Consider the following 13,190-nt stretch of genomic DNA (forward strand, 5'->3'; position numbering starts at 1 on the left):
ATTTTTACAGATTTGTCATTTGTCTTTTTAAACTAGAATGTAAGCTCCATGAAGGCAGATATTTCAAATATTTTGTTCACAGATATCTTCTCAGTATTTCAGTATACAGAACCTTAACTAACATGTACTTGTAGGAGGTTCTTAAAATTTTTGTAAAATTAATTAAAAATGTTTAAAAAAGATCCCTGAATATGTTAGAATTATTAAAGAAAAAGAATTTGGCATATCTGTGTATTTATGTCTGTTATTCCCAGACAAGACTCCCAAATCGGGTGTCAGAGGACCAGAAGCTTGTGTAGAGATGGGAGAGCAACTGCAAAGACAAAGCAATGTGTCTTATCTGATGGATGGATGGAACCCACTGTCATCAAACTTCTACAAAGAGTAAACTCAATTCATCCCTCTGCCCTTGCCATGTCTGAATCTGAGTGTAGTGAATTCAAATTCACTTCACATTACTAGGCTTAACATTAGCTTTCTTCCTTGAGAAAACGTCTGAAACTTATGTAGTAAAGTTTTTTTGTTCCCCTCCTCCCTAAATTACTGCCTGCAAGATGCAAGCCCTCAGATGGAAACCATCTCCCATTTCTATTTTGAGATTCGCCTGAGTCACAAGGTAGTCTTGGCGAATCACTTTGCTCCATCCCTCAGTTTATTGAGCCTGCCTGGGAACAGGCGCTGCCAGCCAGACAGGAAGAGGGCCGTGTTGCCTAACTCCAAAAGGTCTCAGGCGTGTGGATGTGGTGAGGTTTAATAATGGATATAAATCGCTGCAGATGGATTTCCCACAGGGTTGGGGGGGGTGGGGAAAGGGCAACCATTTTCCTTAACTTCCTCTATATGAATTCATGGCTGGTACAAAGGCCAGGCTATTAAACATAGCTGAGCAAATGTCCCAATGTCTGCAGGACATGTGTTTCCAACTAAAGAGACCCCTAGTGGGCTCCTACTATATATGACACCCCCAAGCCCCAAAGAGAAGCAAAAGAATGTGACTGATATGACTCTGGCAAAGTTACACTGTTTTAAAAAAAGAGTCAGTGTTATAAACATGTATAAACCACAAGACCCTTTTCTTTTTTTCAAGAATGGGTATAAAGAGCTGCTTCCGCCTGGATTCTCTTATCTGTGCCCCATCCAGTCTCGAGTTCCTCCAAGTCATGCAGCTAACATGTTCCCCCTAAGTGGTTCTGCCTTACTGACTGTGACTCCAAACTCCCTCAGCCCCCAACCCCCAGAGATGCCTCTTGACAAAATTATTCTTTATGTACTCACACAAATGTAAAGAGAAGAGAAGAAAGGCCCCAGGGATGCAGCCAGTGCATGTCTCACACTGAACCACTGCTAAGCATGACCTGAACTTTTCTGCCTCTCTCCGCTTGGCTGAGTTCCTCTCTTGACTCAGGGCAAAGTGATGAGCATGGCATAGGAGGCTTAGGACCCAGGGGGCGCCTTTCAGCCGGAAAAAAAAAAAAAAAACCACGTCGCTGCAGCAAGCTTGCTGGAAGCTCCCAGTTCTAAAGAGAGGCTGTTTACCAGAAGCGCATAACAAGAGCAGGTCTGACTGCCAGGCTGGGAACGGGAGGCAGAGCCGCCGCCTAGGGGGACCCCGGCTGGACTCTGGTTGGTCAGTCACCTGCAGGACGAAGGAGGTGAGGATGCTGTTGGCCTGGGTGCGAACAATCCTCGTCAGCAACATGCTCCTGGCAGAAGCCTATGGAGCTGGAGGTGAGATTACCACCTTTCCTTTCTGCAGCAACTTAATGAGGCAGAAAGGGTGAAGCTTCCTATTTCCCGAGCAGGAAGACGACAGGAAACGGAGCTTGTAGCAGGTTCCTGTTGTCCCATGAAAGCTTTGTTGGTTTTGTTTTTTTCCTTCTCCTTTCCCTGCCTGGAGCTTGCAGCTCCATCTTTGCCATTAAGAACAAAGGCAAGTAACCACTTTCTCTTTTCTTTTTCTTGCCGTTGGCTCATGAGTGGATGGAACTTGGGGGTTCATCTCCTCCACTCCTAAGTCCTGTTCTTTTCGGGGGGGCTTTGCGGGTGTCTCCAGAGCGCTGGCCCTCGTTACCCAGCCCCTTCCTGCGGGCCTCCTGCTGAGGGGAGTGGGAGTTTGGAGTCACATCCAGGCAGCAATTAGGCAGGTTCCCTCCATTTGAGGCTCTCCTGTGCCTGACTGGATATAAAGGCCTTTGTAGGATTCTCTTGGGAGGGAATGCTGCCTGTGAAAGTGTGGCCTCATCCACGGAGACAAGAACACCAGAGTTTATATAACATGGAATGACAACACAAGGATGGATTTTGGGTCCTGCCGCCCCCCACCCCGACCCAAAACTCCCACCGTCTCCACAGAGGGTCCTGAACCCAGGGCTCCCCCCGCACCTTCCTCCAAAGTGGTCACAAGTTCCAGAGCAACAACACCTTGCACTTGTGCAGTGCTTTCCGGCTTAAAAAAGAAAAGAAAAAAGCCAACACTGAGCAGAGGGGGCCGGGCACCGGCTGGAGCTCTTCACTCGCCCGCCCTCCCTTCTCTTTCCGGCCTCACAACAGCCCAGCGAGGCAGGCGGGGTTTTCCACGTGAGGGCAGGGTCTCCCAGCAGGGGTGGGCCCGGGTTCCCTGCCCGCCACTCAGTGTCCTGTCGGGGGGCTCCTCTTCTTCATAGGCTGCTTCTGGGATAACGGCCACCTGTACCGGGCGGATCAGCCCTCCCCCGCGCCAGGCCACCGCTGCCTCAACTGGCTGGACGCGCAGAGCGACCTGGCATTTGCCCCAGAGTCGGGTGAGTGCCCGTCCCGGGCGGCGGGCGGGCGGGCGGGCGGCGGCCGTGTCCCAACCCAGGCCCATGCTGCCTTCTCTCCCCTCTCAGGCGCCGGCAACCACAGCTACTGCCGGAACCCGGACCAGGACCCGCGCGGGCCCTGGTGCTACGTCAGCCGCGAGGCTGGAGCTCCCGAGAAGCGACCTTGCGAGGACCTGCTTTGCCCAGGTACCCGCCCCGGACCCCGGGCCCAGGGCTTCCCAGGAGCTGTTGCTGCACCAGCCGCGCACGTGCGGCCGCGCAACGCCGGCCGGCCCCGCCCCGCCCCGCGCCGTCCGATTGGCCAGGGCTGTCTCCAGGCCGCGGGACCCGAAGCTCATTGGCCGGCGCCGCCGCCCGGAATGAGCTCATTCTCCTCCAGCGCCTAGTAAACAACCGTGGGCGGTTAGGCCCCGCCCCTCGACCGAGCTCGGTGCCAGGAACGCCTCTGGGGGAGCCCCGGAGAAGTGCGTCGTTGGTCCACGCCCTTAGCTCGCCCGTCGGTGTTTACGCCCGTCGGTGTTTGTGTAGTATCTGCTGTGTGCTAGGCACTCTTTCACAGCCCCCCTCCACCCAGTTTGGGGGATCTAAGATTCAGAGAGAAGTTCAGCGACTTACCAAACGCAGTGGCAAGGTCCAGATTTAAATCCAAGTTTCTTGAGACTCCAGAGTGCAGCTTGTGGCTCCCAGGACAGCAAGGACGATTCTCTAGGATTAAATGGGATATGTAAGCATGTAACATAGAGACTGGCATAAAGTGTGGGCTCAGCAAATGTGAGCTGTTTAGAGGAGTCACGCATTGCCTCTTGGCATAGAAGGGGTACCCCTGGAGGTGAGCTGAGCTGGGCCTTGGAAGACGGCCAAGTATTTGTGAATATGAAGACGTGGGAGGCAGGTGAGGCCCTTTCTCACAGCCTTCTTTGTCTTGTTCCAGCTGTGGTGCAGCCTTTAGGCCAGCCAGATCTTGCCCCTAGGTCTTGATTTCAGCGTGTACAGTGCATTCTAAGGTGGGCCCACTCCGCTTCCCCCACACTCAGGCCCCTGTCTGATGAGAGCTGTTTTCCCACTTCACCTCCAGATACCATTTCCCAGGGCCTGCCAACCTCCACAACAGGAACTGAGGAGGCCGCTGAAGTGCCAGGAGGAGATGAGGTGTTTGCTCCTGCCAACGCCCTGCCTGCCCGGAGCGAGGCTGCAGCCGTGCAGCCAGTGATTGGGATCAGCCAGCGGGTGCGGGTGAACTCCAAGGAGAAAAAGGACCTGGGAACCCTGGGTATGACTGCCTGCCTCTGTCCTTGTGAAATTCAAGGAGAAATATTTGCTGATTATCTAGGGTGGAGCTAACGGGACCTTGTGTCCTGTCCTTGGCAGGCTACGTGCTGGGCATCACCATGATGGTGATCATCATCGTTATTGGAGCTGGAATCGTCCTTGGCTACACCTACAAGAGGTCAGTAGCTTCTTTTCTGGGCTCGGTGAGAGAGGAGAGGAAGGTACACAAAATCAAACCAGACTCCTTTGTGGCATTCTTCCGTGTAGAGGAAGGGAGGTATTGTGTGCAAAGACTTGGTTCTAGTTTTCACCAGGTGACCTTGGACAAACCTTCCATCTTTGGTGCCTTTACTCTTCACCTAGCAAGCCTGATGAGGTAGGGATTCTTATTCCCCATTGTATAGGTGAGGAGGCCTTCATCAGAAGGGTGAACTAACTTGCAAGATTCTACTGCCTGGGAGTGGCTGGAGTCACATCCAGCTCTCTTGACACCGACATTCCCTGCTGTCTGGTGTGGAAGCATGTCTGCTGTGGAGCTGGGTGGCCTTTCAGAAATGAGGCTGGGCTCTCATTGCGGGGACTGGGAGATTGAATTCTTTCTGTGAGTTATAAAATTCTGCTCCTAGAAAAGGTTCCCAGCCACTGCTTTTGCAGTTGGGGCTTAAATGTCCTGAGCTGTAAGCAGTGGGATCTCGTCTAGGACAGGAGGAAGGAAGTGAGTTGGAGTGCATGATGATAATCGAGTTGTGCCTATTTTTCCAGCACTGGTTGACTCTGGGAAGATTATTTACAAAATGTTGGGCAAAAATCAGGGGCTTTGACTTCCATTCCTGAGTATCTGTGATATTTCTTTTCTGTGGTCTGGGAAGGCCTCCTATAAAGGAAGTGATGTGGTGGCCTGCGTTTTCCAGTGGTGAGGACCACAGCCCCCGCGGGTCATCCAGTATTAAAATCGATTTGTCTCTAGAGTGTTGTAGTCAGCCTCATTTTACAGATGGAAAAGGGGACATATTGGTAAGAATAATAACAGTTCTAGCAGCAGTATTTCTGAAGGCCAGGTACTGCTTCAAATATGTGTGCTTTAACTCAGTCCTCACAATCACCCCGATAAGGTCAGTGATATTTACAGATAAGGAAACTGAGACTTGTTTGAGGTCACACACCTAGCATTTGGTGGAGCTAAGTCTCAGTCCTGCCACTGACTAGCAATCTGCGTGACTTCAGGCAGCGTGGTTCTATTTCCTACTCCAGGCCATGGCTGTCGCTGAGATACTTGACTTCCTGGACCAAAGAAGGAGGTCAGTAAACCATAGTTGTTTCTCTTTTCTGTAAAATGTGGGCACACTGCACTTGCGCTCTCCAGGCTCCATCACTTCTCTGATCTTCTGTGATTCAGGAAGCACAGGTTCAGAGAGGGGACGTGTTGACCTCAGAGGGTCTCCTGTCCCCTAGCATAAGGTTGCTGCCCTCAGTGCGATAGTGGCTGGGGCAGGTTCAGGGGCACCTGTTGGTCAATTCAGGGAGTTAGGGGGAGTGATGGGGAGGCCCTGGTTACAGTTCGCAGCTCAGACCCAAACCCTGTTGGCTGAGTCTAGCTGTTGAAATATTTCCTCCTCAGCCACTGGATAGTACTGGGCTTGCCTCCAGTCCTGTGACAGTGTCCAGGCCTCTAGGTGCTTGAACTGACTGTTAAATGTCCTTAATCGCGAACTCAGTTCTCAGGCCGGATGAGGAAGCCACGCCTTTTTCTTCTAGATCTGCTCCTCTAGGCTGTCATGGGAGCGCCCCGAGAGCCTATATTTACTTTCCTGTAATCTCAGGGCGAGGCACCGAGTCACCAGACTCCTCATCACTAACCACCAGACCACCCCTTTCCTCAGCAAAAGTGCCCCAAGCACAGCCTGTACAACAGGAAACCGCATGTGGGCTGGAGGCAAACGCTCAGCTCCCACTCTCTCCCCAGAGTCACAGAACAGTGTCCTGGAAAGTGCTGTTGAGCGCAGGTCCTCCCACTTCTCTGCACCTCCTTTTCTCGTCTGTTCCATGGAGCTGTGTCCCCTCTCCAGCACACCCATACCCACCCCAGGTTACCCTTAACTATTACATGTAGACAGCAGAACACCAATCAGGTTAAATAACCACTACAGCGACCTGGACTTTGTCAGGGAGACCCACTGAGTGTCCTTCCCTGATGATAGCACCAAAGCCACAGGACCACACTAGAAGGACCACTTTTACACCATTTCACAGCGAGGAGCTGAGACTGAGAGGAGTTCAGCAGTGTGTCCAAGCTACATGGCCAATAAGGATTGCCAGTGTCTTCCAAAAGTCCAGCAAGGCTCAGGAGCTTTGTGCCAATTCGCTTTGGATTGCATAAGACAGTTGCGAGCTTCCCAGGTGGCTCAGTGGTAAAGATTCCTCCTGCCAATGCAGGAGACCCAAGTTCAATCTCTGGGTTGGGAAGATCCCCTGGAGGAGGAAATGGCGAAGTATTCTTGCCTGGGAAATCCCATGGACTGAGGAGCCTGGCAGACTGTAGTCTATGGGGTTGCAAAAGAGTTAAGACATGACTGAGTGAACATGCACAGAACCTTTCAAAATAAAACAGAAACTTTCAAACTATAACAGCTGGGCTTAAAAGTCAAAAGAACCAGGATCTGGTTCTGGAACTGTGAGCAGTTCTGGGTGTGACAGTGGACAAGTCATTTACCTTCTCTGCTTCCCTCACGTGTAGAATAGCATGGGGCAGGTTAGCGATGATCCGCCCAGCTCTAACATTTCCTGAAGATAGTATTACTTGGTGGTGGTCGCAGGCAGTACTAGGTTCAGATCCCAAATCCGCCCTCTGCGTGAATAAATGATGGAGCCTCTCCACTTCTGCTATCCTGTCCCTGAAACAGAGATCGTAGTAGATGCTGCATTGGTTTGTTGTGACGATGAAATGAGTGTAGTCTGGGCAGACAGTTGGTATTCCTGACCTTGGCTGCCTTGAGGAACTTGCCCTGAGCAGCAGTGTGGCACAGCGCCACTTCTGACAGGGATGAGAGCGGTGGCCCAGAGTTACGTAATAATGTGGCAGCCTCTGTTGCCTGAAGGAGGTCTCGGGTGCCTCTGTCACCCAGCAAGAGAATGTCAGATACAGGCAGCAGCTCCGTGCACGCTTGCTTTCTGGCTGGCCCAGCTACCAGGCCTGACCCCGGAGCAGTCAGGATAGAATTCCTGCAAGCTCTGAACCCTTCCAAGGGCCAGGAGGCTAGTGGGAGGGAGTCTTCCCCTGGCCGGGAGGGGCGGGCAGACACCAGGCTTCCCCTGAGGGGAGGAAGGGAGGCAGGTGGGAGTGGGCAAGGGCTCAGCCTGGCGGGCCTCTGTCCTGGTTGTCTGGTTCAGGGGGCCAGCCTGCAGTTCCCTGCCCCGAGCGAGTGTCTGTGCTCTGGCTCTGATAAAAAGGCAAGGGGAAAACTGTCAGCCAGCAACTCCTCCGCCTGCCCAGGAGAGGAACTGAGTTAGTGAATGAGTCTTTTGTTCTTTCCTGGCTGTCAGACAACAGCCTGGGCCATCCCCCCACCTCACAGGTGGTGAGAAGGGGCTGAGCTGCCTGACGGTCAGTGCAGCCATCCTGGTGGCCTCTCTGAGACCCCAGAAGGAGCTGGGGGCCACCATGGCACCTCTAGGACTCACAGGAGCCGTTAGCAGGAGGCATGCAGGGCTGAGTGTGTTTTGAGGCTTCTAAATGGAAGAGATTGCCATCCGGACTTGTCCCGGCACCTGCTCCTTGCATTTACCCTTGGCTGAGCTTCAAGCCCAGCTCTGCCCCATTAATCCATATTGATTTTTTTCCCCCTCAAGACTTGTGTATGATGCAACCTGACCATTATCAACAGCCTGACTGACCACAGCCAGATGCTTGGTAAAGGAGGCAGTTGAGGAAAGCCTCAGTTTCTTCAGCTGTAAAATGTGGATGACACGCAGTGCTGGGTAGAAATGAGACAAAGATGATGCATGTACAAAGGGTGCGGCATCCAGCCGGTGCACAGGTGACCCTTCTCAGGATGGAAGGTGGGAAGGCCATTTCCTGGCACCTTAGGGGTCCTTGGGAAGCAGGAGTTCCTGCTTCCTCCAGCCTCTTAGGTTTTGAAATTCAGGCCTTGGCACAAGGCTCTGGGCACATACTCTGCTACTTTTGTAAATGGCCTTTGGTTCTCTGCTGGCTTGTTTGTGGGCTCCCTGGTTGTTCAGTCGCTTGGTCGCGTCTCTTTGCAACCCCGTGGACTACAGCACACCAGGCCTCCCTCTCTTTCACTATCTCCCAGAATTTGCTCAAACTCACGTCCATTGAGATGCCATCCAACCATCTCATCTTCTGTCGCCCCCTTCTCCTGTCCTCAGTCTTTCCCAGCGTCAGGGTCTTTTCCAACGAGTCGGCTCTTCACATCAGGTGGCCACAGTATTGGGGCTTCAGCTTCAATATCAGTCCTTCCAATGAATATTGAAGGTTGATTTCCCTTATGATCGACTGTTTTGATCTCCTTGCAGTCCAAGGGACTCTTCCTTAATAGAACTAAACCCAGACTTTCCAAGTTTCTCCTGACATGGGCAGACTGCAGTTTTCTGTTGTACGCTGGAGGTAGAGGTGTTCTCTTGTCCGTGGCAGTGGCCGTAACCGAGAAGCGCCCAGAAGCAGAGCGAATCTCGGGCCGTGAGCGGGGGTGCGCTTGTTCCAGGCAGCTGTGTCCCCGTGGCCCTCCTCAGCCCCTCTGGGGGCTCAGGGTATCCAGTGCAGAGCGCGATGAGGATGGGCAGGAGCTGCAGGCTTACATGCAGAGACTTGGCCCTCCAAGTCTTGGGTGGCATGAGCATGTAGGTGTGCCGTCTGTGACCCGACAGTGAGGAGCAGGGGGACACGGCGCCCACGTCACGCTCGGGATCTCACAGGACGTTAGGGGCCCTGGAGGTTCTCAAGTCCAGCTCCCTGTTTCACAGGATGATGAAGCTTAATGCCTAAAGCGGAGGGCAGTGGTTGGGGTCACATAAACAACACTCACCCTGGCTGTCCAGTAGGAGAGTTCCCCTGGGAACCCAGATTAAGATAACATTGCCTGGTGAGTCACATCACCTTCAGGGCAAATCCCAACAGCCCCCTGTGAGCTTTATAGCAGTCCCATGGTTTTCGAAATGCTTTCCCATTCAGTAGTCTTGCCTGGAAAACCCCATGGATGGAGGAGCCTGGTAGGCTACAGTCCATGGGGTCGCAAAGAGTCGGACACGATGGAGTGACTCCACTTTGACTTTCATCATCATATTTGGAGTCAGGTATCATTCCCATTTCACAGATGATGAAACCAAGGCTCCCCAAGGCCGAGTGTCACACAGCTCAGGCTGGGCTGGGCCAGGGGCAAAGAACTGGGTGATTTAAAGGCAGTTGGGAGGCACCTGCTCTTTCCCCTCCAGTGCCCGTGTCCTCAGCGTTGTGTCTCTGGAAACCTTTGTCTTTGCACCTCCCTGGGCGATAGCTGTGTCATCCGTCTGCTCTCAGCTGTCTCCCTGGGGACTCTGAGGCAGGCCTGTTTGCCGCACCAGGTCATCCATCAGCTGCTTGCTTCAGGGCCTCTTCGGGATGGGCTCCTTCTGGGAAGATTTCCTCTGACAGCTGAGCCCACGTGTCTGATCGCTGTTAGAGGATGCTGACCTGAGTTCTGGCGTGCAGTATAACAGGCACACACCACACCCTTTGGCTTGCAGTGGGCATGGCTGGTCCAATGGGGCGGGCCTGACATGCACAGCTGGAAGACTGGGTGGGTGGTGAGGGTTAGGGTTAGGGTTACCCTGCCCTATCCTTTTTGTAGGGGGTGACGCTGGTAAGGTCAGAACTTCTCTTGAGCATCAGCCAGAGTCCAACAGACTTGGGCTTGAGCCCACCGTGTCATTTGGAGAGTTCAGCGTCTCTGGACTCACTTCCTCATCTATAAAATGAACGATAAGACCTAACTGTTAGGGTTCAGAATGAAGTGAGGTAATGCACGTAAAGCCCTCAGCATGGAGTGAGCACTTCACGTGAATAAAATGGGGTAATACCTCAGCCTGAGAAGTGCCAGGAGAAGGCCCGTGAACATCCAGGGGCCCCGTGGTCCTGGTGTCCTTGTTTCCCGTTGACCTGAGCAGCCCTCAGAGGCTCCTTGCCCACTGCACTCGGAGGGGTGGTCCCTCTTTGTAGCCAGGGCTCACACCTTCTGGGAAGGGGATGGTCCCTGTTTCCAGCCAGAGCTCACACCTTCTGAGACTTTCGGATGAGGCGTCTCAGAACAGGATGGTCAGGTCAGTTTTCTGGACAGCTTATGGGTGTGGGCTGAGGGTTTTTCTGGGTCCTGTGGTGCCTCGGGCTGAAAAAGCAAAACTCCATTTTGCTTTAAGGGTCTCTTTGGTCCCCACCATCTTCACTGAGCCCCACTGCAGCTGTGTGAGGTTGGTGCTGCTGTCTCCCCCATCTTACAGACGAGGTTTAGGGGCTCCTTGCTGAGTTAAGGCAGTCTGGCAGAACAGCCCTGCCTGGCTGTGACTGTGGCCAGCCCCTGCCGGGCCTCAGGGTGCTGGCTGCGAGCAGACTGTGCAGGCGTCACGCCTGACGCTTCCCCCTTCTCCCGCCAGGGGCAAGGACCTGAAAGCCCAGCACAAGCAGAAAGTGTGCGAGCGGGAGCTGCAGCGGATCACCCTGCCCTTGTCTGCCTTCGCCAACCCCACCTGTGAGATCGTGGATGAGAAGACCATTGTGGTTCACGCCAGCCAGACTCCAGTCGACCTTCAGGAGGGCAGTGCCCCCCTCATGGGCCAGGCGGGCACTCCAGGTGCCTGAGCGCCCCCCACGATGGGCAGGAGCCCATTGCAGACACTGGTGCAGGACCACCTACCCACCCCCCCCCCCCACAGCTGGGAGGATCTACACTTTCTGTTGTGGTTGAAACCCCCCACTTTTTCTGTTTGAACCCAAAGACAGGAGCAGGTGGCACTGTGGGCTGAGAGTGAGGTTGGGTAGGGTCCTGCCAAGGCTCTCTCTCCATACCATGGAGCAGGGTTTTGCCCACGGATGGGGACAGCAGCAGCCCCTGCAGCAGCGCTGTGACAGGGGCTTCCTGTGCCCCGGAACCAAAGCAGGGACGGACAGGGGGCTTCCCCAGCTCCCCTGTGCTTCATTGTGCAAGGTGGCCTCTGCCTCAGCCTCCCCACGTGCTCGCTGTGGGTCTGAGTGGCGTGCACTGTTATTCACAGGTCGCGAGAGGTGGTGTTTAGAAAATGTATTTAGTTTTTTCAGTATTTGGGACACAGTCCCCCCCTGACCATTTCTGAGAAATGGAAACAAGTCTGTACGAAAGTTAGCACTGTGGGTTGAGAAGAGGATCCAGGTGGAGGCTGCTGGCAGTGATGTGCCTTGAGGACTGTGGGCCGGGCCCAGGGCCCCCGGGCTCTTCCTGTTCCGAAAGGAAGGACAGCACTGAACATTCCACTGAGGAGGAGGGCAAAGGGTCCACAGCTGCCTCAGCCCCCAGGACCTGAGTGGGCCCGGGGCACCCCTGACCGACGGCCTCCCTTCAGGGTGCAGTGACCGCTCTGCATTCCTCAGGGCTGAGACAGCAGCCAGCTGACCTGCAGGAATGATGCTGAGGGCGGGGCCTCGGTGATGGAAGGACTCAGGACCACACCTTCCTGTGGGGAAGTAGGATGAGGGTCACGACCCCTAACTTGTGAGACAGTCAGAGACCCACTGGGAGGCTTCTGAGGGTTCCTGATGGTTCCTTGGACAGAGCAGGCCTGATGGGAGTGACACTCAGGTTCCAAGAGGAAGCTGCCGGCACGGTCAGCCTCGAGGCCCTGACGGCACACTTGGGGGGCCTCAGCAGGGCTAACCTGTCCAGAGCTTCCTTCCCAAAGCCCTGTCACCGCCCTTCACGGAGGCCGGGTTTGTGGGGCCCTGTCTCTCCAGCAGGCTATTCCCAGAAGTGACCTGCTGAGGGGATCCAGGCCTCAGGGGGTCTGTTGTTGGTCATGATGCAGAAGAGAACATTACCGGTTTCTACTTTTCTATAAAAGCATTTCTGTGTACCTGTTTTTATATACCTCATTCTGACACCTGCAAATAAAAGTGCAGGAAATTGCTCTGCATTTGACTCAACATAAATAAAAAAAAAAATCCCTACTGCCAAGTTTTTGTGGGTGTCAGGACACTCCTCCTCAAAGTTGGGAAGTGTTTGGTTACCTTGTCAGCACCTGCGGGCGAGCTCGGCTGTCTGTCCTCCCCTTTGGCCCACACCGGGGGCAGCGGCCAGGTGGTCGGTAACTGGAGCGTCGTCACCAGGAGAGCCTCTCTGGTCGAAGCTGCAGGAAGGAGGCTGTGCGGCTTGGCAGAGGGCAGCCAGTCACTGCAGAACCTCTCCCCCCAGCATTCTTTAGAGGTTAGGGAGGGGCTGGAGACAGGGTGGGGGGATGGGTGTGCAGAGGGGGGATGGGCTCCCAGGAGCTGCTGTGGCCGAGGGAGGTCCTCGCAGGGTGACTCCTAGGGCTCCAGCGGAAGCTACCAATGGCAGTTTTTTGGGGCTTTTTAGCAAGGATTTCGCAACAGGTTCTCAGCCTCTAGGACACCCAGGGTGACCTCTGCCTGTATCTAGTCACCTCTATATGGCTGCCAGCAAGGGGCACCCTAGCGCGTGTTTTTCCAGGAACCAGATCTTGGCCCTGACTCTAGCCAGCTTCAGGAGAAGCCACCTTTGGGTCTGTGGACTTGTGCTGTGCCCAGGATCTCGCGAGCCAGATCACATCACCTGGCCCAGCCGGCACCCCACAGGCCCCGTGTGCAGACGCAAGAAACAGGTCTCCTCTCGAGCTCTTGGAAGGACACACCAGGGGCAGGGGTGGCAAGCACACATTTCCTCCCTCCGTTAAGGTGGCACCCGGCCCTGCAGAGAGGACTCCAGGATGGCCGGGCTGTGGGAGCGCGCGGGCAGCGGAGGGCGGGCTGCACACGTCCCCTGGAGCAGGCTGGTGTCTGTGTGCAGAGGTGGGGTCAGAGCACACGCACCCCTGCTGTGGGGTCACGAGGCTGGGGCCTCAGAGTGGCCAGTGCACCCTCCACGT

The 13,190-nt window shown here is 54.5% G+C and overlaps 1 protein-coding gene across 1 annotated transcript; it reads left to right on the forward strand.

Annotated features, from left to right (window-relative positions):
- The first annotated feature begins 1,504 nt into the window (after positions 1 to 1,504).
- Positions 1,505 to 12,265, forward strand: PIK3IP1 (phosphoinositide-3-kinase interacting protein 1). Its single transcript, XM_061141518.1, has 6 exons — positions 1,505 to 1,728; positions 2,664 to 2,780; positions 2,868 to 2,987; positions 3,877 to 4,071; positions 4,170 to 4,248; positions 10,713 to 12,265. The coding sequence occupies exons 1-6, from the start codon at positions 1,659 to 1,661 to the stop codon at positions 10,915 to 10,917; spliced, it is 786 nt and encodes a 261-aa protein (XP_060997501.1). The 5' UTR covers positions 1,505 to 1,658; the 3' UTR covers positions 10,918 to 12,265.
- Positions 12,266 to 13,190: the final 925 nt, after the last annotated feature.

Source organism: Dama dama, chromosome 5 (assembly GCF_033118175.1).
Source record: "Dama dama isolate Ldn47 chromosome 5, ASM3311817v1, whole genome shotgun sequence".
In the NCBI taxonomy this organism is placed as follows: Eukaryota; Metazoa; Chordata; class Mammalia; order Artiodactyla; family Cervidae; genus Dama; species Dama dama.

Coding starts and splice junctions, on each gene's coding strand:
- PIK3IP1 (XM_061141518.1), top strand. CDS start 1,659: ATGCTGTTGGCCTGGGTGCGAACAATCCTCGTCAGCAACATGCTCCTG. Junction 2,988..3,876: donor CGAGGACCTGCTTTGCCCAG/GTACCCGCCCCG, acceptor CTTCACCTCCAG/ATACCATTTCCCAGGGCCTG. Junction 4,249..10,712: donor CTTGGCTACACCTACAAGAG/GTCAGTAGCTTC, acceptor TTCTCCCGCCAG/GGGCAAGGACCTGAAAGCCC.